The sequence below is a fragment of the Stegostoma tigrinum genome, chromosome 6 (assembly GCF_030684315.1).
Source record: "Stegostoma tigrinum isolate sSteTig4 chromosome 6, sSteTig4.hap1, whole genome shotgun sequence".
NCBI classification, from domain to species: Eukaryota; Metazoa; Chordata; class Chondrichthyes; order Orectolobiformes; family Stegostomatidae; genus Stegostoma; species Stegostoma tigrinum.
The window spans coordinates 29,969,082-29,995,073 of NC_081359.1; the positions used below are offsets into that span (position 1 = coordinate 29,969,082).

Below are 25,992 nucleotides of genomic sequence, written 5' to 3' on the forward strand. Positions count from 1 at the left end.
AGAGGCGGCGCCGATACAGTCATCAATGTACCGGAGGAAGAGATGGGGTTTGGGGCCTGTGTAGGTGCGGAAGAGGGACTGTTCCACGTAACCTACAAAGAGGCAGGCATAGCTGGGGCCCATGCGGGTGCCCAAGGCCACCCCCTTAGTCTGTAGGAAGTGGGAGGAGTCAAAAGAGAAGTTGTTGAGTGTGAGGACGAGTTCAGCTAGGCGGATGAGAGTGTCGGTGGAGGGGGACTGGTCGGGCCTGCGGGACAGGAAGAAGCGGAGGGCCTTGAGGCCATCTGCATGCGGAATGCAGGTGTACAGGGACTGGACGCCCATGGTGAATATGAGGTGTTGGGGGCCAGGGAATTGGAAGTCCTGGAGGAGGTGGAGGGCGTGGGTGGTTTCACGGACGTAGGTGGGGAGTTTCTGGACCAAAGGGGAGAAAATGGAGTCCAGATAGGTGGAGAGATAATGGGAACTGCAGATGCTGGAGAATTCCAAGATAATAAAATGTGAGGCTGGATGAAGGGTCTAGGCCCGAAACGTCAGCTTTTGTGCTCCTGAGATGCTGCTTGGCCTGCTGTGTTCATCCAGCCTCTCACTTAGCGGATTGAGTTGGGTATAGAGGGCAAAGTGGCAGCAGGGTTTAAGAGGAGAAATTATTTTTGTCAAAAATCGGTGCTTTGTGTTGTTGACGTGTTGATATTTCACTTTCAGATTTCCACTGGTCATTTCCTACTGGGCAGTTATCATAATTTTCCAAATAGAAATCTGAATTTTGAACTTCATAGTTTCAGTTTTTCATGGTATTGGTAAGACCACATCTGGAGTACCATGTACAGTTTTGCTTCCTTTATTTAAGGAAGCATCTACATGCTTAGGAGGCTGTTCAGAGCAGATCTACTAGATTGATACCTGGAATAAATTGGCTGTTTTATGAGGAAAGGCTGGGCAGACTAGGCTTGTTTGCATTGGAATTTAGAAGAGTGGAGAGTGACTCCATTGAAACATAAGACCTGAATAGCCTTGTCAGCAAGGACATGGAAAAGAACCCTACTCTTCTAGATAAGTCCAGAACCGTTTGGGAGAGGGGACAGTGTGTTGAGAAACTGGGGGAGCCTCCCTTTAGGATAGAGATGAGAAGTCTTTCTCTCAGTTGATTGTATGATTATGAAACCCTCTCTCTCATGTGATGGGGGACTGTATACTATTAAGTCAGAGGTAAACAGATTCTTGTTTGGGGTAGGCAAGAATGTCACGCTTGAAACGTAATAGATCACCCATAATCTTTTAGAATGGCAGAACTGTTGAATGGCCTACTTCTGTCCCTGGTTCATGTGTATTTGAAGCATTATTTTAATAAAGACCCAAACATTTTTCCAATTGGATGGGGAAATGCCTTTTTATGTAAGCTATACACAAATACCCTGATAAATCTTAATGATGGTTAAGATTGTATTTCGCAATGGCAACTTAATTTACGAGATTGGTTTGCAAAGCTGCTGTTTTTTCTGTTGGTCTGAATATTCTTGACAAGAGAAAGAATAGAAATATTCTTGTCAAGTTTGTCTGTATTAGGACAACAGGGACTGAAGATGCTGGAGCAAACTTTTCAACATCTTAATGTTGACTGTTAGAAGAAGAAAATTGTTCAGTTCTTTGGAAAGAATGACTTTTCCTCCCTGTTCTGTGCTGATATTTCCTGAATCCCCTAACAATATCAGTTGCGCCCTCCTGGCCTAATGCTGGATCTTAAAAAATGTTACTTTTAGGAATTAGATCAGTATCCTTATGTACGCTAAGGACACCCTTTTCTTCCTCTCTACCACTTCTTGCTGCCAACTCATTTGTGTGCTTTTGGATTTCAGACTAAAACGAGTAAGGGTATAAGAGAGAATGGCTGGAAGTATGTGAACACTGAGTTTTGACAAGCATTTAGGAGGGAAAAGGGTAATTGAAGATACCGTGGGATTTCTAGACTGAGACGAGGAAATTAGTAGGAATAAGGAAATGATGTAAGCATTGAACAGGTTTTTATTTTAAATCTGTTTTTGCTGCTGTTGACAACATAAATAATATCCCAGAAATAGTTGTAAATCAAGAGGTGAAAGGATAGCAGTGTTAAACAATTCCAGAGATATTCACAAGTAGAATTAAAAGCTGACAAATCTCCAGGACATGATTAGCTTCATCTGAGGGTCTTAAAAGAAGAGGCCATGGAGATTGTAGAGGTACTGGTGTTAATTTTCCAGACTTCTCTAGATTCTGGAAAGATCTCATTAGATTCAATAGCAGGAAAAGTAATTTATCTTTTCACACAAGGAAAGAGGAAGAAAGCAGGTAATTACAGGCCAATTCTCTTAACAGCTATCCGAAGGAGAATGCTAGAAAACTATTATTAAGGGGGTTATAGCAGGGCCTTAAATATTCTAAATGCAATCAGGCTAAGCATTGTATGGTTGTGTGAACAGGAAATTGCAATTGAATAAATTGACCATTTTGAAAAAGTCACATGCAACATGGATAAAGAAGAACTTGTAGATGTTGGTATGGATTTCCAAAATGTTTAATAAGGAGCTACATCAAGGTTATTACACAAAATAAGAGCTCATAGTGCAAGCGTAACATATTATGTTGACTGTTAACATACTATTGACATATTATGGTTTGAGGATTAGTTAGCTAACAAGCAGAGAGTAGAGATAAATGAGATAACAAAGTGTGGAGCTGGATGAATGGAGCTGGATGAATGCAGCAGGCCCAGCAGCATCTTAGGAGCACAAAAGCTGATGTTTCGGGCCTAGACCCTTCATCAGAAAAGGAGGATGGGGAGAGGGTTCTGAAATAAATAGGGAGGGGGGGGAGGCAGATTGATGATGGATAGAGGAGAAGATAGGTGGAGAGGAGACAGACAAGTTAAAGAGGCAGGGATGGAGATAAATGGGTCATTTTTGAGTTGGCAAGCTGTAACTTGTGGAGTGCCATAGGAATCAGGTGGGGTCTTAACTGTATCACAATCGATATAAATGACTTGGGAGAAGGGACTGAATGTATAGTTGTTAAATTTGATTGTTTTAAAGGAGGGAGGAAAGTAAATTTGGATTTGGCAAAGTAAAGAGTAGGCAAAAATCAATAGATTGGATAACTGGTGGAAAAAAACAGGAACTTGTCCACTTTGGCAAGATCAATAGAAATAAATTATTAAAATAAAGATTTCAGAACCTTAATAAAGAGAAATATGGCTCTCCTCGTAATGAATTACAAAAAGCTAGTCTGCAGGTACATCAGGAAATTAGAAAGACGAATGGAATGTTGGCGTTTATTGCAAGGGGAATAGAATGTTCAAGTATGGAAGCTTTGCTACTGTTGTCTATACTGATGAGACTGCACCTGCCATGTTATGTATCATTTTGGTCTCCTTGAGAGAGAATATAATAATGTTGGCAATAGTTCAAAGAAGGTTTGCTGAACTGACTCCTGGGATGGGTGTGTTTTTGTGCAGGGAAATGCTGGTCAGGCTGGGCTTGTATCTGTTGGGAGTTCAGAACCATATAACATTCAGAGAGGACTTAATCAGATGGATGCTGATAGTATGCTTTGCCTTGAAGAGATTAGAGCTGAAGGGCACACATTGGTTAAAAAAGGGATCTCCTATCTAAGACAGATGAGTTTTTTTTGGATGGTCACTGTTTTGTAGGGATTTTTCTTCCCTAGAGTGCAGTTTATTTACAGTCATTGTATGTGTACAAGGTTGAGTTCGATTCTTGATTGACAGAATGGGAACAAAACAGAAAGACACCATTCACCACATTGCCTATGTTGGTTTTGTGAAGGTACATTTCATCTACTGTCACTTGGCACCATCTGACTGTGCCCTGCATGCTGTTCCTTTTCATGAAATAAAACAATTTCCTCTTGATAACCTTGATTGAATCCTTACTCTCAGATAATGCATTCCAAATTTTCACCACTCAATGCATGAAATAGAGTTTACTTACATTGTCCAAAGTGTCTTTTGTGAATGACCTTAAATCTGCTCGTTCGTTTTTCACAATCCTTCCATCACTGGAAATAGCTCTTCCCTCTCCACTCTGTCTGGATGCCTCATTAACTTGGAAATCTTTATTAAGCTCCTCTCTGCATTCTTTTGGAGAAGAAAGCTTGGATGTCTTCTTCTTGTGCTACTTGTTCAGGCTAAACCAAGACAGGATCACATTCCTTCAGCTCTGCATCATATTGCAAAAATATTTAAGAAGTACTGTTAATTTCCACCTTTACAGCAGTTCTCACTGTTTTTCTGTCTCCAGCCTTCCTTCCCCATGCAACTAAAATACCTGCCCTGCATTTGTCACATTCTGACTTTAAAGCTGTCCTTACTGACCTCCCACCATCCTTTCCTCAGAAGCTCCAAAGAACAGTTGCCTTCATACTGTTGTGCATTAAGTTTGTTCATTCATTACTTCTGTCGTCATTGACCAATAAAGACACTCTTCTGTAACAGGTAGAATTTAAAATCTTTATCTTTGCCTTCAAATTTGCATGAAAATCTATAAAAACGTATCGTGTCAACCTCATTCCTTTAGATTTATCTTCAATGCATCTGCTTCTGTCCCTCACCACCAGTAAATCTCTGTACCTGCCTACCACCTCAGTTCTTGCTTAAGTTTTCAAGCCTTATCTTTGTGTCAACATTCAGCGCTTTTAATGTGTTTGTCAGCAATAACAACTTGTATTTTTATTGTACCTTTAACATGGTAAACTTGTCACAGGCACAATTCTAAAACAGATTTGATTCTGAGCCACCTAAAGGGATATTTAAGCCAAGAATACAGTTTATAGAGTGCTGAGTGTAGGAAAGGGATGTAGAGAAATTTACAGATGGATTTTCTAAGCTTATTGCCTTGGTAGTTGAAAGCCTGGTTACCATTGTTTATCATTATAATTAGGGGTGCTCAAGAGACCTGTATTTGAGGCATGCAAATATCTGCTGGTGTGGATATGTATGAGATTCTGGAGACGGGTGTGGGACGAGGTCATGGTGGGTTTGAAAGTGACAATGAAAATTTTAACGCTGGTGTTGCTTAACCTGAACGTCAGTGTAGGTTAGTAAAAACGCAGGAGTGAAGGATGACTAGGACTTGGAGTGAGTTAGAAACATTATTGGCAGAGTTTTGGTTATCTGAAGTTTGTGGAGCTTTGAACGCAAGAGGCTGGCCACGAGTATCCACTGGAATAGTCAAGCCAAGAGGTAACCAAGGCACAGTTGAGGATTCCAGCAGTTGATGAGCTAAGGCAGGAATGGAGATTAACAATATTGCCGTTGTGTTAATAAATTGACTCAATGATTGCGCAGATGTGTGGTTAAAAGCTCACCTCCAGGTCAATTCTCATACCAAGGTTGTAGTCTGGCTTAGCCTCAGGTGACTTATGAGAGTGCGTATTGGAGTTGTTGTTTCAGATTTGGAGCTTGTGGTGGAGACTGAAGACCATTTTCTTCTCTTTCTGTCCACAGTTTACTTTGAGAAAATTTCTGCTATTCCATTGATGTCTGATTAGTAGCCTGACAAGGGAGGGGCTGAGAGTTGGTGAGGTATACATCCAGAAACTATTGACTCCTCTGTATTATATTTCCGATGAGAAATATAAGAGAGCTAATGAGAGACCTTTAGGGGCACTGGAGGTAATGGTGGGACCAGAAAGAGAAGGCATTGCAGGTGACTTGTTGCAGATGACTCGTTGACAATGACTAACTGGATAAAGTGGAAGCGGGTGAGAACAGTTAAATACAGCTAATGGCCATGGATTAATGTTTAGATGGATGAGTTCTGGAAAATACATTCAGGCTTTTGGAATGGAAATAGAGGTGGAGATGGGAGACTAGACTGTAAGGTCAGAGGAAGATAATCAGTGTTTGACCTGTGAGGAGAGTAGTGATGACAGAATTGAAAGAAATCGGGATATTATCTGAAGAGAGGGAGAACTTAAGTATTTGGACTAACATGGGAGCCAGGAAAGGAAGGTGGGTTGTCAGTAGTTCAACAAAGCGTAGAATTGAATTGAATTAACTTTTGCACTCAAATGAGTACAGTGAAAAGTTGATAAATCGCTACTTATAATACCATCTTAGGTACAAAGATACCTTGGTACAGCTTCTTCATTTACAGATTAGTAACTAATGGCACCAACGCATCGTGCCATCTTAGATACAGTGTACCGAGGTACAGTCCTTAGTTTCAGAACAGAGAACTGTAAAGATGTGTGTTGCGGATAAATTGAGTTTGAAGAGAGCAACAGTGATAGGAGATGAGCCCGTACTGTTTTGTGCTGTCTTTGAATTATTTTGGTTTGTTGAAGGTGATACGTAAAATTATCATCTTTGTTTTTCCTTTAATTTTCCTGTCACCTCTCTTGGACTGTAATCCTCCTTTTCCACTGCACTCTCATTTGTACCATTTTTTCATGTTGTGCCTCATTTGCCTCCTTCCCCTTACATTTCTCTTTCCACCTCTGTTCGTGCCCTCCCTTTGTTTGCCCCTGTCACACAATTATACCCCCTGTTCTTTATCTCTTTCCGGGATCTTATCTATCTTCTTCATCTTTGCTCTTCTGATTCAGTATCTTGTTTTTTTGCCACTTCATTTGATTCCTTGTCCTTCACTCATGGGTACATGTTGTTTGACCCAAATGGATAGTTTTGTTTAGGGCACAAGATTAAGGAACTTCTTGAAGTGTGATTCCAACTCATTGTTGAATTAGGAGGCTGGAGCTTTACACTGAAATTGGATGTTGCACAGACTTAGGAATTCTAGAAACTGGCAGAAGGTGAAAAAACATGTGTTTCTGAAGCACAGATACCTTGTACTACCACTTAGTAGATTTACGTAAGAAGATAATGCTGTTTTCTAAACCACAAAGACTCCCTGAAAAAGATGGGTATATCTTGTCTCTTTCAACAAAACAGGATAAAACCACTTATATGACATACGTTGAATATCACCTTGTCTTTTATGGAAGAAAAACAGAACTGTATTCTACTTACCTGTGCTATAGATTTGATCATGAGCATGGTGCAAGAGTTCCTCTAACTGTAATAAGAGAGCAAAGAACATGGTTATAGTTTTCTATTCTTGTATCGACTATCAATATTGGAATAATCACATTTTGATATAACTAACATCATCCATTGAACTTTTTAAGCTCCTTACTTTGAAATAGCTTTGTCTTTCCCCCCCACACAGAAGCTTAAAGTAATTGTTAACCCTATCTTCTCTTCCAACAGAAACTGATCTCCCCAGTGATCTTATGCCAGTGCCACCACCTTACAGTGTTGCCACCTCCCTGCCAACATATGATGAAGCAGAAAAAGCTAAAGCTGCTGCAATGGCAGCTGGAGTGACAGAGCCTGGACAGAGAGTGAGAATTATTTTTTAAATGCACAATTTCAAGCTGATGCTGTAATTTTTTTGCTGACAAACAGTGGGTTTACAAAATGATCTGAGGATTGCAAGTTGGGGGTTTTCAGTAGGGTTTCATGAACAGCAGAAAGCTTTAGTGAGTTTTGCTCTTGTAATGATATTACACAATAAGATGTGGTTCTCCACTAATGCCATGAAGCAAGTGCCCCATGTCCTCTGAACAGGTATCCAGTGTAGTAATAAATGAATTTTTAATCACTTTAGTCAGTCTATTTTGATTCAAGCATTTTTTAATATCACAAGATTGACTAATGAGACTGTGTGCATATTTCTTTCAGTTGTTGAAGTCCACCGAAGTATTAATTTTTCTTGAGCATAGCCACACTTGCAAAAAGCATTGATCTGTCAAGGCTATTTGTCCATCCTTTGAAAACTTGAATGGCAATACATTGTTTGATATCTTATATTTAGTCTGTACTCATTTGTGTCACTGTATGTTATCTTGTGTTTTTCTGCTTGGACACCTGGACAGTTTAGGGAGCCTAGGAATCTAATTGATGAAATTCTACAAGGTACATCTCAGGTACAGTTCTCTCCTACATATATAACTGTGGAGTGTTTGCATTACAATTTCAAAGGTGTAGTTTGTACCTTTTCCTTGTTGGATGCCGTTCACTTTTTTCAGTTTGTTATGCTGTCTTCAGTCACAATTACAGTTATCAAAGGTGTTTTCTGTTGCAGATTAACCCTTCCATAAACAGAATCTGTTTTTGAATAAAATATCTTCTGATTGATATTGACTTTCTATTTGAATTTATACTGTCTCTGCTAAAATGATCAGAGACATTCAAGAAAGTAACTTGGCTTAACTAACATCATTGTAGCTTTTGTGGAGTGGAGGAGACCCTAAAAAATGGCTTTACAAGTGGCAGTAGATCTAAAGATTTTTGGATGTGTATGATATATGTTACCTTTTTTCTTATTGTTCAAACAGAAAACACTTCATTCTTTCCTTTTTCTTTATTAATTGAATAATGTTGAAGAACTGATGTTTGTGAACTGAAGTGTTTTAAATTGTTTTGAGAAGTCATTTATAAACAAAACTGTCTTACAATCTGAATTTCATAGCAAATGTGGAAAACTTGTAGCAAACACTGATAGAGGTTAAATTACCAGATCGGCATTGATGAGAGCTAGTTTACCTGTCACAACATGCAACACAATTATTGCATGACTATGACTATGTCTCAAACACAACAATGATATAGTACAGAAATTTGTAATGCTTGGTATGCTCAACCAGGTATTAAGGAAAAGAAGAAACCAATGTAGGATTATTTACATTCAATTTGAATTTTCATGTTTTAGATCAATAGTCTATCTCCTTAACCAATGAGTTTTAGGAATTAAAAGAATCAGAGGAACAATGGAAGAGGAAAGAGGTGACTCTTGGTAAATCTGGCAGAAATATAGTAATAAGGAGGGAAATTTGATTTGGCTTCGGTGGGAGTGTGGTGGGGGCATCATCTTTCTTACTGGTTAGGTCTGTCCAATACATTTCAGCTTAATTTTTTTTTTCTCTGCTGAACTTGCTGGAAGGATGAGTTTACAACGACTTGATGAGGACACTTAGTCAGCGGGGAACCTAGTGAATGGTGGCATCAGCATTCTTTCTGCTCGTCCAATGAGATTTAAGGATTGAAGAAGAAACAAGAATAACAGAAAAGGTGAATCCAAACATCCAGTCAAGCACAGGGAAGCAAAATTAAAGTTTTGTTATAAGAAACAAAGGGAACAAAATGAGGCAAAGTAAGAAAAAGAGAAAATTTGGTTGAATATTTCTAATTGTACCCTTTTGTGGATTAGAGAGATTACTTATTAGATCATTAGAATCAAACATATTTAGAAAGCTATGCTCACTGATAAAGTTCCAACCTATCTTTCTGCAATGATTCAGTATCAACTGGGTCAGAACTTTCATTCCATGTCAGCAGTACAGAAGGGATTTTGCAATCTCGACGTGAAGTGTCCCAGATCTTTGGATGTTTTTGTTCAGGTGGTTGGGTTTGTGGCAGTTGGTGGTGAACAATGAGAGTTAAGCCCACAGCTCCCAGTATGAGTTTTGATCCCGTCTAAAGGTTGTTCATTGCAGAAGTGGGTTGTTACAAAGGTCAGCCATGGTGCTTCAGCACTTAGTTGTGTCTGTGCCAAATATAATAAGTCAAAAAACAGTGCTGGAACTCTTTCACTCTACCCTCCACCTGCTTCTACGTCTCCATGTTCAATCTTTGCCAACCCATGTCAGCTCATATTCTAATCACTCCACCTTGGCCCCTTCTACTGTTCATGCAAACCTTTGCTCCACTATACCTCCTTTGCTCTTCATAGTATCTATGCCAACTTAGTACGACATGTGCCCTGCCCAACACCCACTGCTGTTACACCCATTACACAAGTATCCACCTTGCACTGACTATGTGATAAATGCTGAGAGTCAATGAAACTTTTATGTGCCTGTTGATGAATTCACTATTTTTAAAAAAATGGTTCTTGATAAAACGTGTACACTACATTTAACATGATTCCTTATTAAACACAAGCATTTATATTCATGGCTCTACTTAAAATTCTTGGAGCTACCAATCCAGCTGTGTACTAAAAGGCACCTCAACACGATAATGATGGGTCATGAAATCAGTCATGCAACATTAATTCTGTAATGAAACCCTGCCGACTTCTGCCATCAGATGAAACAGAATGGCAAGCACTGATCAGTCCTTTAACATTATAGACAGTCCTTTTCAAAAATTTAAAGGACAAAGGATTTAAATGCTTTGATAGCCCAAAAGCCTCTGACAACTTGTGTGTATGCATGTCTACTTAAAATAAATACCTTTCCCTATGTATATCCAGATCATGTCTAAAATGGTTTTTTTTTCAAAGAAGTATGGTAAATATAGATCTTATTTTGATAGATCTAAAGTGTGCCCGTCATATTTTGGAAATCCCACAAATGAAAATTTGATTTGACTGCGACTTCACTTCAATATGTGTAATTAATGTGAACTGTGGATGTTCAAATTTCATTCTTTTATCTTTTGCCCCCTTTTCCTGTGTAATTACCACAGGGTCATAAAAATAACAGGAAGATTAAAGGTGTGATGCTCTTTGTGAGGCAAACAACAGACTAGCAAATTTGCAGATTCCTGGCATCGTCCTCATTTTTAAATGCCTGTATAATTTTTCAAAGCTATTTTGTTTTTGTTTATTTGACAATGTACAGTAATGAATTATCACCGTAGTATTTCATTTAGTACAGAAAAGTTAGATGGTCTCTAAGCAGCAATTCATAATTTTTGAAAGGAAGTGTGAAGGTTTGATCTATCATTTGCATTATAGAGTTGGGTGTATGGGTTTACTAAAATCTAAGTTATAACCCTAGATGATATTGCCAAATTCAGTATCATTAGCCTTTATTTATAAAGTAGACAAACTTTGAAATCCAGTTCCTTCCCAAGAGAATAAAGTCACAAGGTTCCATGGATTTGAGCAGACAATAAACAGTAGTAATAAATTGTATAACATTCACAGTTGACCTGAGTAGATGTGGAAAAAACATACACCATGCTCAAAGTCCCACAAAACAGATCACACTGCAAATGTGGTTGAAACAGGTCCCACAGATTCCTCAGTAATCCTGCTGCCTTAAAAACACATTCATAGACTCTGCTTCCACCAACATTTTAAAGGAAGAGTGATTCAAAACATGTTATTGCTCTGAGAGGAAAAAAAAAGCCATCCATCTTAAATGGGTGATTCATTATTTTTAAACATTTGTGACTGGTTCTAGATTCTTCTTTAAGAGCAAGCATCCTCTCCTTTCCACTATTATCAAGAACCCTCAGGATGTTGCGTCCCACTCAAATCGCTTCTTATTCAATGGATACAAGGGTAGCCTGTCCACCCTTTCATCAGTCAATATTTCCATTCCAGGTATTACTCCAGTGCACTTCCATCCTTACTCCCAACTTTTGTGTCATTAGCAAATTTAGTAACCATGAATTTGCCAAGTAGAAAATTACCCATTTTTGCCTACATTCTGTTTCCTGTTAGCTAATCTTCAATCATAGCAACATATTGCTTCTGGGTCCTGCATTACTTGCAGACACCCTTCGGCTTTTTCACATACAGCTCCACCAAGCTGGTACTACTGCTGAGATAATGGGAACCGCAGATGCTGGAGAATCCAAGATAACAGAGTGTGGGGCTGGATGAACACAGCAGGCCAAGCAGCATCTTAGGAGCCCGAAAGCTGTCGTTTCAGGCCTAGACACTTCATCAGAAAAGATTCCTGAGCTCCAAACACTGCTCAGTTACACCACAATGTTTGTGAGCTTTCAATCTTGCTCTCTTTGCTGCACTGAACTACCAATGACACACAGCTTCTTCTGAGCCCAAACCTTAAAACATAGCTGCCAATTGACTCCTAGAATTTATTTCTGAACACTGACTGCATTAATCTATGCAACATCCCCTGATTTCTAACTGAGCCCCAACCGCACAGAGCTAGCTCCCTTCTCAGTAGTTCAGCTAAATAGTACTTCCCTGCATGGAGTCTGCATCTGTCTTTCAACTCCACATAATGCTTTGAACTGCTCTTCAGTGACCCTTGAACTGCTTTGAGTGACCTTTTGGAAACTTGCCAAATCCTACTCCTATTAGAAGGCAGAACTGAATGTGACGAGTATATTTCGGAACACTAAGTTCTCTGAATGTATGCCAACAAGTACGACCATTGTAACAGAGTGCAAAATGGATTCCAAAAAACATCTGACAATCTAGAATCCTTAAAGCATTAAGCTAAAATTGGTTCCTTGTCATAACACGAAAAGGACAGCTATCAATGTCAATAGGTTGAAACTCTCATAATTTAAAAGCCTAATCCCTTTAAAAATCTATATCGCTGCTCAAAACATACTCTAACCTCATGAAATTAATATAGCATTAATTGCATTTCAGTCCTTTTGCATTGTCTGAGATTGAAGATCATGTTGTTGGTGGGATTCTCTATCACAATCAGTCTATAGGTTACATATTAGGAAAGAAGCTGCTGAGGATTCAACAAATGCTGACTTGCCCCAAATGATGAAAGCATCTGTAATGGAGATGTGCAATCTTATTCTGGTGACACTTATGACAGTATCAAACTTGACTAATTTGGCTTTCTCTGGCAGGGAGTTGTGGCTGATGGGATCATTCATTGGAGTACAGAAATTTTGCATCAACTCGAGGTCAGGCAGCATCTGTAGAGAGGACAGCCAAGTTAATGTTTCACCTGTGGAGTCTTCAGCACTGGAAGATATTAATTATAAAAGTATTCAAAATGAAACAGGAAATGGGAAAGACATGCACTTCTATGTTGGAACATTGTAGAACCTTAAATGTAGACGGATTAGAGAAGAAATGGGATGGAGAATCGACATAAGTGACTGGGAGCTAGTGGTCACACTTATGGATAGTTTGTGCTGTTCAGCGAAGCAGTCACGCAATGTGTGTTTGGTTCTATAATGATGATTATATGGACATTATATGGATAAGGTTGTTCTTGTAGAAGTGAATGCAGTAAGCTTGATTAAAGTTGACCACAACAATGATGTTTCAAAAGGAAGGAGTGTTTAGCAACCTAAATAGTGGGGTGGTAGATGTGAATCGGCAATTGATGGATTTTGTGTGCTTGAGCATAAAACATGATGTCAGCTTACAAAGAAGCACAAAAATTCAACATCTTTGCTTTCACCTTCTGCTACGTATCAAAAAAGGACAAAGTTGACTACATATTGTTACCTTTCAGAATCAGGATTATGGCAGAAAGTAACATTTAAATATTTGTATCTCAGTGAAATTATAGCATTCATTGAGCAGAATTTAATTTAAACATATAGAAAATAAATGTGGTTTATGGATTTTTGTTTTCAAAACAAATTTCAAGTAAATTAAAGTATGAAGCAAGATGGTAATAGAATGTTAGAAATTTGTGAAGATCTCATGCTGCCGTTTGCTTTTGAACAAGCAATGTATCTAATGTTTTGAATAAAAAATGTGCTCCACTGACTCACCTCACTAAATTGTGGCTGTCATAGTGGCTACAATAAACTCCCAGGTTTGAGTCCTAGTTCTCCCAAGAGAAAGACCTTTTCTCTTTAAATGGAAATCACCCCTATTTTGACAAACATTTGAGCAGGCTGGACATTGACTGACTTGAATACAACTGGTATTCAAGCTGATTCTAATTGGAATATGGCCAGTTTTAATATGAATTCTAAACAATTTCTTGCTTTTTGCCTTCATTTGCAAACAGACTGCAAATACGCAACTGGCAGCTGAAGTCTGCTCTAATAGGAAAGTACGTATGTACATTAACATATTGAGGAAGAGATCTTCTTTTCTGTGAAAACAAAGCATCAAATCTTCCGTAACTTGCACCATAGGTTAAAACCATAGATCGTAAGTTGAAAAGAACTCAAGTCTACAAAAACAATGCAACTGACAAAAGTCTTGATGAAGGCATCCGTTTGGTTGGTTTAAGTTAGTTAGAGAAGGACATTCAGATGGAATCTTGTGTGCAACGGCTTAAAAATTAGCCTTTCTTTGGGCACCAAAAAATTCAAACTTAGATTGACTGACTACTTTATGTAGCTTGATTTAAAATTTAAGACAGTTGGTGACAAAAGGGTAGGTTTTACACTAACGTGACTATTGTATGGGAGGTGGATATTTGACTGAATTGCAATCCAGGAGATATTTATAGCACCAACAAAAAAAGTATCTACTACACTTCGTCAAAACTTTGAACTGTCCACCAAAACAAAACCATGGATGCTGGAAATCTAAAATAGAAAATCAAAATCTGGAGGAAGTCAGCAGGCGTGGCCGCATCTGTGGAGAGAAAGCAGAGTTAACATTTGTTTCTTCAGAACTGATTGTAACTAGAAAAAGATTGCTGAATATATATTGAAAGTGTGAAGGGGTAAATGATAGGTGGAAACGGAGCCCAGCCACTGCTGTTTTCTCTGTCTGGACTCATTTCCACCTATTATTTACTTCTCTACTGCTCCATCGTTAGCATATATACCAAGCTCTTCGTAGCCACAGTCAGTTCTGAGGAAGGATCACTGTTTTCTCTCCATGGATGCTGAGTTTTTCTGGCAATTTCAGTTTTTGCTGTGGTTGAACTGTCAATCCCTGCAACGGAGGATCTTTTTGACCAGTTAATTAGACAATAAGCCTGAGCACTGAGGAAAACAGTAGTATGGTGCACAGTACAACAAAGTTTTCTTAAAATCAAATTAACATTAAATTCGTAATAGTTTATTTTTCTAGTGATGCAAATTGCCAAAGCTGACTGTCATGAGAACTCTGTTTAAAATTCTTTCAAAAAATATGAGCATCATTGGATAGATAGCATTTATTGTCCATCCCAAAGCCCAAGGGAGGTTACAGTAAACTGCCGCCTTGAAATGCTGCAGTCAGTGTACTATAGGTATACCCAAAGTGCTTTTAGAAAGGGAGTTCCAGCACCCAGCTGCAGTGAGCGAACAACAGTATAGTTCCCAAATGCACAGAAGAGTGAAATAATGAGTTAAGTTGAGTTAAAAATTAAACAACATATTCTGTGCTTAAGATCAATGTACACTAAATAAAAGGTGACTTTTGCCTCCAGTCTGACTTTGTAAACTTTTGTTGGTCATCTGTCTTCTTGAATCAGTTGTTGAGTTCCGCATAACTGGAGAAGGCAAAAAGAGGGATATGATAGACTCTAGAGACCTGGCAGAACAGCAGCAGTCTTCTGAAACAGAAAATGAGGGCTTTGAGCAGGAGGAACATCACCTTTTGCATGATGCATTGCTGGGGTGTCATGTGTAATAAGCCAGATAGGACTTACTGGCACCTGCTTTCAATAGATGTGAGCAAGGTGCAGTGATCATTCATTGACTGTTAATCTTTTGCTCAAAAGAGAAACAATTCCTGTTTGTTCCCTATTTGTTGTTTTTTTCCTTTGCTGTTGTTGAATAAAAATTTCAACTGTTTTTGAAGGCTTTCCAGAGTGTGGTGCACCCTCATTGAATTATAAGAAAATGTTATGCTATGCTGGGCCTTAGAGAAGGAGGAGCACTTTGCATTCCCTTAGAGATGGTTCTACCAAGATGTGTGAAGATTTAACCCTTGTAGCTGTGGTTACTGTGAAGCTGATCATGTAGGTGATGTAAAACAGCAATACATACAAAATGTGCACATGTATTTGCAATGGAATGTCACCAATGTGCTCTTGAAAGTGTTTTTTTGTTCCTGTCTTTCTATATGCACTGTGAAGGGCAGCTTCTTCTAGCAGTCTTTGACCTAGAACATGGCTGGGCTTTATATATGTCGCCTATACTAGGGATCCCAAGGATGGTGAGTAATTAGTGAGTGAGGGTCAGTTTATGTGGATTGAAAGCAAGTAGTTCTAAGGATGACCAGAAAAAATTGCAAAAAGATCGTAACAATTTGCAGACTGAGTATTCAAATAGTAAGTGAGTTCTGACATTCGTAAAATTTATGGCAAGAAAAAGGGTTTTATTTAGATTTTAATTTCTAAAGCGTGTAGGAGAAGCAAGGAATTTGGGAGTTCTAATATGTAAATCACTAAAAGTAGTGACATGTTATCAAGGCCATAAGGAAGCAAACAAACCAGCTGGATTTAGGTCTAATAGAATGTAAAAGTAAGGAACCACACTAAATGTTTATTGAATCTTAGTTAAACCATAACTGGAATGCTGCTTGAAATTCTCATCACCTGTGTAGAGGCATTGAATGTACAGCTAAAATCTTGCGAGAATGATACTAGAATACCACATGGCAATGGATAAGATGAGTCTCTTAATTAGGTAAGGGTGAGGATGAAATAAAGAGGCCTTTAAAACTATCAAGATTTTCAGAGCAGAAAGACAAAGTCTGCACCATTTGTGGCGGGGGTGGGGGGGTAAGAGGCGGGGAGAGCAGCACTGGAGGTCATCATAATAAGGTTGTCACTAAAAATTCAGATAGAGAATTTGGAAGAAACATCTTTACCCGTTGAGGAATGTGCAGGTGGAGCACGCTATCACAGCAAATTGTTGAGGTGAGTGTAATAGATGTAATCTCAGAGAAGCTAGATGTGATAGAAATATAAACATAGTTATATTGATAGGGTTAATGAGGAATGAGAGGAGATGGCTCAAGTGGCGAACAAATGCCAGTGTTGCCTGGTCAAATTGAATGGTATGTTAGTGTGCAGTATATCCTGTGTAACATCGAAAAGTAGGTTTATCACAAAGAACTCAGCATTTCAAATCTGTCAGTTCATCACCTTTGAATTGCAAATGGTCATTATTTTTATTCTTATACCTACTAAGCAAATTTCATTGAGTAAATATATTCTGCCTACTTTAAGAAGAGCCTCACTAGTTTTTTTTAGCTCTAAATAATTGCAGACAAACTTGAGGCCGAAAGGAGCTCAACAAGAATTGTGATTCAGGGATAAGAAAGAAACAGAACAGTAATTCTGTAACAGTGCAGCAGCTGAATGTCATATCAAATATGGCATAGAATTTGAAACCTAACTTGTTTAATTATATGGAAGGTTACGTTTCCAAATAATTCAGCTTGCATTTGTTATACATGTGTTGTTAGGCTGGAATTAATTTAGGTTTTTTGGTGCATCAGCCTTGACTCACTGAATGATACACTGTCCGCTTTTAAGTCAGAAGACTGTGTTCTCTTCCCATTCCCTTGCATGTCTTCTTGAGCTTGCAATTCAGTGCATTACTGGGTGAGTGTTTCCTGTCAGAGATGCCATGATATTAAATTGCGATTCATTCGGCCCTCTGAAATGGACATAAAAGTTCCCAGGATACAGTTATGAGAACCAGGGCATTTCTTCTGTCTTTGTCCTGGCCAATATCTGTTTCGAGGTCAAGATCTGGTCATTTTTATTGCTGGTTGAGCAGACCTCGCTGCAGATTAATCATGTCTCCCTATACTATAATTGTAACTGCAGGTGCCCAGTTTCTGTTCTGGATCTATTCATAGGAATGGAATAGAAATCAGATTGCGCCAAAGGCAGGAAGGAGTCAAGTTTTTCTTTGGACTTTTTAAAGTAGCATTGGTAAATGATCCTCTTCAGGTAATGAGAGGCTGAGACATCTCCAAGTAAAGGATGAATCTTTTAAATTTAGATTTTGCAAATAAACGCTTGTGCGTGAGTGGATTTGCTACATTTGGAAATTATGAATTAAGATTGGAAATGATTACCTTAGGAGAGATGGGTTGACAAGACCAAGGCATTTTGGTGTCTTTTGAGGTCTACAGCACAGAAAAAAGGCCCTTCAGCCCATTGAGTCTTTGCTGGGCAAATACAATCGTCTAACTATTCTAATCATATTTTTGAGCACTTGGCCCATATCCTTGTATGCCTTGGCATTGCAAATGTACATTTAAATACTACTTAAATGTTGTAAGGTTTGCTGCGTCTCCCGCCCTTCCAGCCTGCGAGTTCCAGATTCCCAAAACCTCTGAATTTTTTTCCCTCATATTCCCTGTAAACCTCCTGCCCCTTGCCTTAGATCAATGTCTCCTCGTCACTGAGCTCTCTGTCAAGCGAATAAGTTCCATCCTGTCTACCCTGTCTGCGCCCCACATAATTTTATATATCTCAATCATGTCCTCCCTCTACTCCAAGGAAAACAATCATACACTATCCAATCTCAATTCATAACTAAAACTCTCCAGCCCAGGCATTATCGTGGTAAATATCTTCTGCACCCTCTTCAGCATAAACACACCCCTCCTTAATGTAGATTTAGAGTTGCACACAATACTCTAGCTGTGGCTTAACCAGCTTTTAATGCAGTTCAAGCATCATCTTCTTGCTCTTAAATTCTCTGCATCAATTAATAAAGGCAAGGATCCCATATGCATGTTAACCACTTTATCTACTTGTCCACTGGATCCTTAAGATCATAGGACATGAACTTCAGGGTCCATCTGATTCTCAGTGCTTGCCGGTGTCCTACCATTCCTATTTCCTTGCTTTATGCTACTCAATTGCTTCACCTCACACTTAGCTGGAGTGAATTCCATTTACCACTGATGAGCCTGTTTATATCCACCTGTATTCTGCTTGTCCTCCTCACTATTTACCACTTAGCAATTTTCGTATCAGCTGCAAATTTAATGATTAATAGTCCCATACATATATACTACAAACAGCAAGAACCCCCAACACTGTTCCCTGCGAAATCCCATTGGACCCGACACAAAAACACCCCTTGACCATCATCATCTGCTTCCTGCCACTTTGCCCATTCTGGACACAATTAGCCAAATTTTCTTGGATCCTGTGTACTCTTATCTTTGCTACCAATTTTCCATGAGGGATCTTATAAGAAGCCTTTCTGAAGCCCAAATAGACCACATCAAAAGCTTTGTACTCAATTAAACACCTGGTGACATCTTGGAAAAATGCAATTAAGCTGGGGGTTAGACTGACCTCTTGTTAACAAAACCACACAGATTGTTCTTGATTAATCCCTGCTTGTCCCTTAGAATTGCTTCCAAAAGTTTCTCCTCCAGCATTTTAGCTTTCCCACCTACTAAATCTACTATGCTACAAGAAGTGATTACATGAACTTAGCATACTTTGTGAATATTGTAGCATTTACAACCGCATAAGCAGATGGTCTCAAATAAAATTCAAGCTAATGAATTTACAACATCAACAAAATGCTAAATTAGAAGTGAAAGCACTCTGTAAACTTTGTGTGTATAACTTAAGAAATGTTGGATAACAAGGTGTAGAGCTGGATGAACACAACAGGCCAAGCAGCATCAGAGGAGCAGGAAAGCTGATGTTTCGGGTCTGGACCATTCTTTAGAAATGGGGGAGGGGAAAGGGATTCTGAAATAAATAGGGAGAGAGGGGGAGGCAGATAGAAGATGGATAAAGGAGAACATAGGTGGGGAGGAGACAGACAGGTCAAAGAGGCAGAGGTGGAGCCAGTAAAGGTGAATGTAGGTGGGGAATTAGGGAGGGGCTAGGTCAGTCCAGGGAGGACAGACAGGTTAAGGAGGCGGGATGAGGCTGGTAGACAGGCGATGGGGTTGGGCTTGAGGTGGGAGGAAAGGCAGACAGGTTAGGGAGGCGGGGATGAGCTGGGCTAGTTTTGGGATGTGGTCGGGGAAGGGGAGATTTTGAAGCTTGTGTAGTCATAATTAATATCATTGGGCTGCAGGGTTCCCAAGCGAAATATGAGGTGCTGTTCGTGCAACCTTTGGGTGGCATCATTGTGGTACTGCAGGAGGCCCAAGATGGACATGTTGTCCAAGGAGTGGGAGGAGGAGTTGAAATGGTTCATAACCAGAGGAGCAGTCGTTTGTTGGAAACCGAGCGTAGTTGTTCTGCAAAGCAGTCCCCAAGCCTCTGCTTGGTTTCCCTGATGTGTAGGAGGCCACATTGAGAACAGCGAATACATCAGATGTGCAGGTGAACATCTGTTTGATGTGGAAGGTCTTCTCAGTGCCTGGATGGGGCTGAGGGGGGAGCTGTAGGGCCGGGTGTAGCACTTCGTGCGGTTTCAGGGAAAAGTGTCGGGGGTAGTGGGGCTGCTGAGGAGTGTGGAGCGGACAAGGGAGTCATGGAGAGAGTGGTTCCTCCAGGAAGCAGATAAGGGGAGTGAAAAATGTCTTTGGTAGTGGGGTCGGATTGCAGATGCCGAAAGTGTCAGAAGATGATGTGTTGGATCCGGAATTTGGTGGGATGGTACGTGAGGACGAGGGGGATCCTGTTTCGGTTGTTATTGTGGATTAGGGCTGTGAGGGATGAATTGTGGGAAATGCGAGAGATATGGTCTAAGGCGTTTTTGACCACTGTGGAGGGAAGTTGCGGTCCTTGAAAAGCGAGGACATCCGGAATAGCCTGGAGTGGAATCCCTCATCTCAGGAGCAGATGCAGCTGAGGCAAAGGAATTGGGAATAGAGGATGGCATTTTTTGCAGGAAGGTGGGTGAGAGGAGGTGTTTTCTCGGTAGCTGTGGGAGTCGGGGGATAGGCTTGAAATCGATATTGGTTTCCAGATGGTTGAGGTCCTGGAAGGAGAGAGAGGTATCGGAGATGGTCCAGGTGAATTTGAGGTTGGGGTGGAAGGTATTAGTGAAGTGGATGAACTGTGGGAGCGCGAGGTGGTGCCGGTACATTCATCGATGTAACAGAGGAAGAGGTGGTGGATGGGGTCAGTGTACCTTTGGAAGAGGGATTGTTCCACGTATCCTACAAAGAGGCAAGCATAGCTTGGGCTCATACGGGTACCCATGATCACCCCCTTTGTCTGTAGGAAATGGGAGGAATTGAAGGAGAAGTTACGAGTGAGGGTGTCAGTGGAAGGGGACTGGTTGAGCCTGTGGGACGGGAACAAGCGGAGGGCCTTTAGGCCATCTGCATGTGGAATGCAAGTGTATAGGGATTGGGACATCCAAGATAAAGATGAGGAGTTGAGGACCAGGGAATTGGAAGTTTTGGAGAAGGTGGAGGGCGTAGGTGGGGAGTTCCTGGACCAAGGGAGAGAAAATGGAGTCGAGACAGGTGGAGATAAGGTCGGTGGGGCAGGAGCAGGTGGAGACAATGGGTCGACCAGGGCAGTCAGGTTTGTGGATTTTGGGAAGGAGATAGAAACGGGCGGTGCGGGGTTGGGGAACAACGAGGTTAGAGGCTGTGAGTGGGAGGTCCCCTGAAGTGGGAGATGATGTTTTGGTGGTCTGGGTGGGGTCATGCTCAAGAGGACGGTAGGAGAAGGTGTCAGAGAGCTGGCATCTGGCCTCTGCAATGTAGACAGTCCACAGGTTTTATGGTGAGGTTGGGATTGGAGTGGAGGGACCAGAGGGCTGCACGTTCTTTGGAGGAGAAGTTGCAGTGCGTGAGAAGGGTGGAGAGGTTGAGGCAACTTCAAAATCTCCTCTCCCCCGACCACATCCCAAAACCAGCCCAGCTCATCCGTGCCTCCCTAATCTGCCTATCCCTCTCCCTGACTATCCACTTCCCCCCCATCTCCTACCTACCAGCCTCATCGACCTCCCTGGACTGACCTATCCCCTCCCTAACTCCCCACCTCCACTCACCTTTACTGGCTCCAACCCTGCCCCTTTGACCTGTCTATCTCCTCTCTACCTATCTTCTCCTTTGTCCACCCTCCATCCACTCTTTCTCTATCTTTCTCTCTCATTATTTCAGAATCCTCTTCCCCTCCCCAATTTCTGATGGAGGGTCCAGACATGAAATGTCACCTTTCCTGCTCCTCGGCTGCTTGGCTCTACATCTTGTTATCTCAGATTTTTCAACATTGGCAGTTCCCACTATCGATGAAGAAATGTTGTTTACAAATAGATAGTAAATGATACCACATTCATTTTAAGGAAATGTGTTTTAAAAGGAAAAGATTGCACTCTTATGTCCAAATAAGTCTCTTTCACAATTTTTCTACACTGTTATACAATTTAAATTGCTCTATTGCATTTAATCTTTTTTCTAAAAACAGAGAGATTTTCTTTTAAGTGTTAAAACATTGTAACTGATGTTTTGTTAGTGCCTTTGGGGAAGATCTTTCTGCATCATCATATCCTAGTGACATTGTAAACAGCTGGAAAATTTCCTCTTGATTACTTTTTTTTTCTGTAAATGGAAATGGAATCTTTTAGAATGCCTATATAATTTGATTATAAATAAGAACTGTGAACATGTCACTGTTTCCAATGTTGCAAAAATAATCTCCATGTCATTCCGAAAAATTTCATATTCTTCAAATAATTTCTCAGCTAAAATGACTTTGTCTAAAGTTTAAGGTGATATGTTATTGGCTATCATACAAATAAGGTACAATGTGGAATGGTGTGGAAATTTTAGTAATGTGAATTTAAGCTTTTTCTGATTATAATTCAAAACTACATACTTTTACATAAAGCATTGTGTCTCCTTACAAATGTAGGAGGAAGACTTCCCACCACGAGATGACTTCAATGATGCTGACCAACTGAGAGTAGGCAATGATGGCATCTTCATGTTAGCATTTTTTAGTAAGTCTACATCAAGTTCTTGTGGTTTGGTGTTTTATTCAATTAAGGCAATAGAATGATGTCATATTCATTCAGCAGTTTGAACTCTCTAGAATGCATATAAATTTTAAATTTGATTTCCCATTTGAAATTTTGCGTAACCAGTGAATAGATTGAGTGGATGAAAGGATTTCTTAGGATTCTGCATAAGGTAAATAAACAGTGGCTTAGAGCTTAAAATAATACCTACAACGCTGTTTTATAGGCTTTGCTTACCATATTTGCTTGCACCAGTGGAATATAAGCATTGCTGGCTGGTGAATTGCTGTCTTGAACCACTGTCGTTTATGTACTGTAGATAGATCCACAGCGCTATTAAGTACTGTTTCCAGGATTTTGACCTAGAGACTGTGAAGGAACAGCGACACATTTCCAAGTCAGGATGATGAGTGGTTTGGAAGGAAACTTGCAGATGGTGGTGTTCCCAAGTATCTGCTGCTCTTGCCCAACTAGGTGGAAATGATATGGGTTTGGAAGGTATTGTCGAAGGACTTAACACTAACTTTGAATAACGGACTGGATCATTTTGTGACAGTTAAGCACGAAAGAATTTCGACCAGTTTTCTATCATAATTACTGATAATGGACTGAATTGCACCTTCTTAGTACTTCCTCCATCAGTGTGCCTGTTGGGATTACCGTTTGCAACAGTGTACAAATAATGTGCAGTTTGACTATCTAACGTAAATGGTTTGATTTTTGGCCCATTAATAACATCTGAATGACCTGCTTTTTCTTCTTTGATTTTTGCTTTTAACTAACCATCTCTATTTAAACAGATTTAATAAATAAATTCAGTAATTTTGTGATTATTACATCTAAATCTTTTCTTTTGCTCTTTTTGAATATTTTCAGTGAGCGTAAAACATGGTTATGTATTGGACGCATGACGATTTTTCTGTTCATCTTGTACAATAAACCGTTCCTCATATCTGTCGCTGAGATTCTGGAACAACTAACCTTGAATTACCATTAATAGAAAAAGCTAATTAAATTTAATTGGGAAAAAAACTTGTTTGGTAATCTGTATTAGAAATTTATTTTTTTCCTTGACATCTTTTCAAACAGTGTTACTTAGCCTTGAATACTATACATCACAGAACTTTGTTGATTCCAAATTCTCTACCACTGTGAGCTTTTCTGAATCTGTATTGGCCAAATCTTAAAGAACTGAATTAAGTTTCCTTCCATTTTTTTCCCCTCGGGTGAATTTGCAAAGCAGTCATCTCCTCTGATATCTCAGATTTCTCAGTTCACAAATCACTCCCATTGTTTCTCTTGATTCCATCTAATGAAAGTGCATTTCCTTTTGTAATATAACCCAAAACTGAACACAGCACACTAAATGCACTGCATAGGGCCTAGCACATGTTCAAGTCAGTCTCCAGTAGTATAATTATGTGCCCTTAATTTCTCTCTGCTGCTGAATTATAATTTTAACAGTCTATATATCAACCACTCCTGTGACTGAATGAATAAGTTCTGAGAAGTAGCAAAACAGGAAGATTTAGAGAAGGAAGTACTGCAGAACAGGACTCCCAATGGGCGAAAGCTGTGCCACCAGCAATAGAGATTGAGTTTGCAAAGGAGATCAACACTTAAAAATGAAGGACACAGAAGTAAGTTGCAGAGACAGGGTACGGCAAGAAACTGAAGATGGGAATGAGTGTTTTAAATTTAATGCAACCAGGAGCAAGTTTGCAAAATGGAAATAGTTGGTGAAATTAGACTTGGTGTGGAGCAAGAAGTTTGCAAACTTTGGAACCTATGGAACATAGATGAAGAAAAGCCAGCAAAGCAAGCATTGGATTAGTAACGTCCTCAGGTGGCAATGGTATGGATGAGGTGCTGAGGTAGGATGGAAATGGACGGTGATGCACTAATGCAAGTAAATGATCTCTTTACAAGATGGGTTTTATTTAATCTTTCGACTCTACATTTGTCTGAGCTAAATTCCATGTAATATTTTTTCTGTTCCACTAATGTAACTTTTCATTCTTTTATTGCAAATTGGTTAGCTGTCCAGTTTAGTGTCATGTGCAAATTTGGCCCTTTTTATGATGTTTCCGAATATATCTATAGGCTTCGCGAGCTTAAGAGCTAGAGTCAAATAAAGGACAACAGATGTCCTTGCCTAAATAAATTCTGTTTTAGAAATTGACTCTGATACACAATGAATTAAACGTTCAAATTTATACTGTGAAATTTTGCAGTTACATTCCATCCCCTTGTAACTGTAACTTGAAGCGCTTGATGTTTTTGGACAAATCATGCCATCGTGTGGAAATTTGAAGAATTGCCGTGGAGGTCTTGGAACGCATATACACCTAGCAAATACTTGAAGTGCTGTTTTACTTTGTTTTCTGAGGAATATTATGCTAGATACAGCTTTTATGACTTTTTTCCCCTCCATTCAGGTAGTCTTCAAACATGTAGTAACTTGGGTGTCGTGTTTAGCAACACTCATGCTCTAAGCTTCAACTGCTTGGCTGGCAAGTGATAAAGCTGAGGAACTGCACAGTTGGGACGATCACTTCTTCAACTTTTTAGAAAGATCTCTGATTTGAGCATTACAGTTCCTTGTCTAATGTGGCTATGTCCAACCAGATATGTTTTTAAGAGGGAGATTGCAGATCCTTAAGTGAGGCTTTTGGTTCTGCATTTGACAGGACGGCAGTATTGTCTTCTGTTATTTTAATAAATGGGGGAGATTCTTTCATGCCATCGGTACACCTGGTAGCTGACATATTATTGCCTAGTTCGGAGGGTATCTCTCTCGCAACAGCTCCTAAAGACGCTGCATAAAATTATTGTACCCAATATGGATTGCGTTGAAAACGGGCCCGTGTGTATCTGGACATCAATCTTCTTCCACTCCACAAAGGTATATACTGGAAATCTGGATGAATTGTCCTTTCACTAGACATGAAAGCTTCTGTACTCATTCTTGATCTGAATCAGGATATTACTGAAGCACTACCAAGAACAAAAGAAAGATATGAAAGGAACCACTCAGTTTACTGTGGTGGTTGGCGATCTTGCCTTCGATCTCTCAGATTTATTTTGCTGCAGAATCTTCACATAAAGTTGAAGTTTGACTCATGACATTACAATGTAAGAGCAAGCCATTGACCCAATCTATGCATAATAAGTGATGTCACTGCTTCTTTTTCTTTACCTACCCTCACATTGTTTCATATTTTCAGAAAGCTAATTATTTTAGATGATTCCATTGCAGTCTCAATATCACAGTCCTCTGGCAAAGTTGTATTCTATTTTGTGAATAATAATTCTGCCTTCCGTTTGTTCATGTAGTTTGTTCATGTAATTCTGACAGATTTTTCAAAATTTTGATTATGATTGATGTATGGAATATTTAACATCAAACATCTTATTGATGTGCATGTTGTGTT

General features: G+C 39.7%; 1 protein-coding gene across 3 annotated transcripts in view; it reads left to right on the plus strand.

The window, feature by feature from the left end:
* The window catches only part of ndfip2 (Nedd4 family interacting protein 2), a 110,614-nt gene that overhangs the window by 42,969 nt on the left and 41,653 nt on the right, over window positions 1-25,992 (plus strand). For 2 of the 3 annotated variants that reach the window (XM_059646515.1, XM_059646517.1), the window contains exons 3-5: window positions 7,268-7,401; window positions 7,936-7,986; window positions 22,453-22,540. In XM_059646515.1, coding sequence (XP_059502498.1) covers window positions 7,268-7,401; window positions 7,936-7,986; window positions 22,453-22,540 — 273 coding nt within the window. The remainder of the gene's footprint in view (window positions 1-7,267; window positions 7,402-7,935; window positions 7,987-22,452; window positions 22,541-25,992) is intronic. The other variant, XM_059646516.1, reaches the window with a different exon arrangement.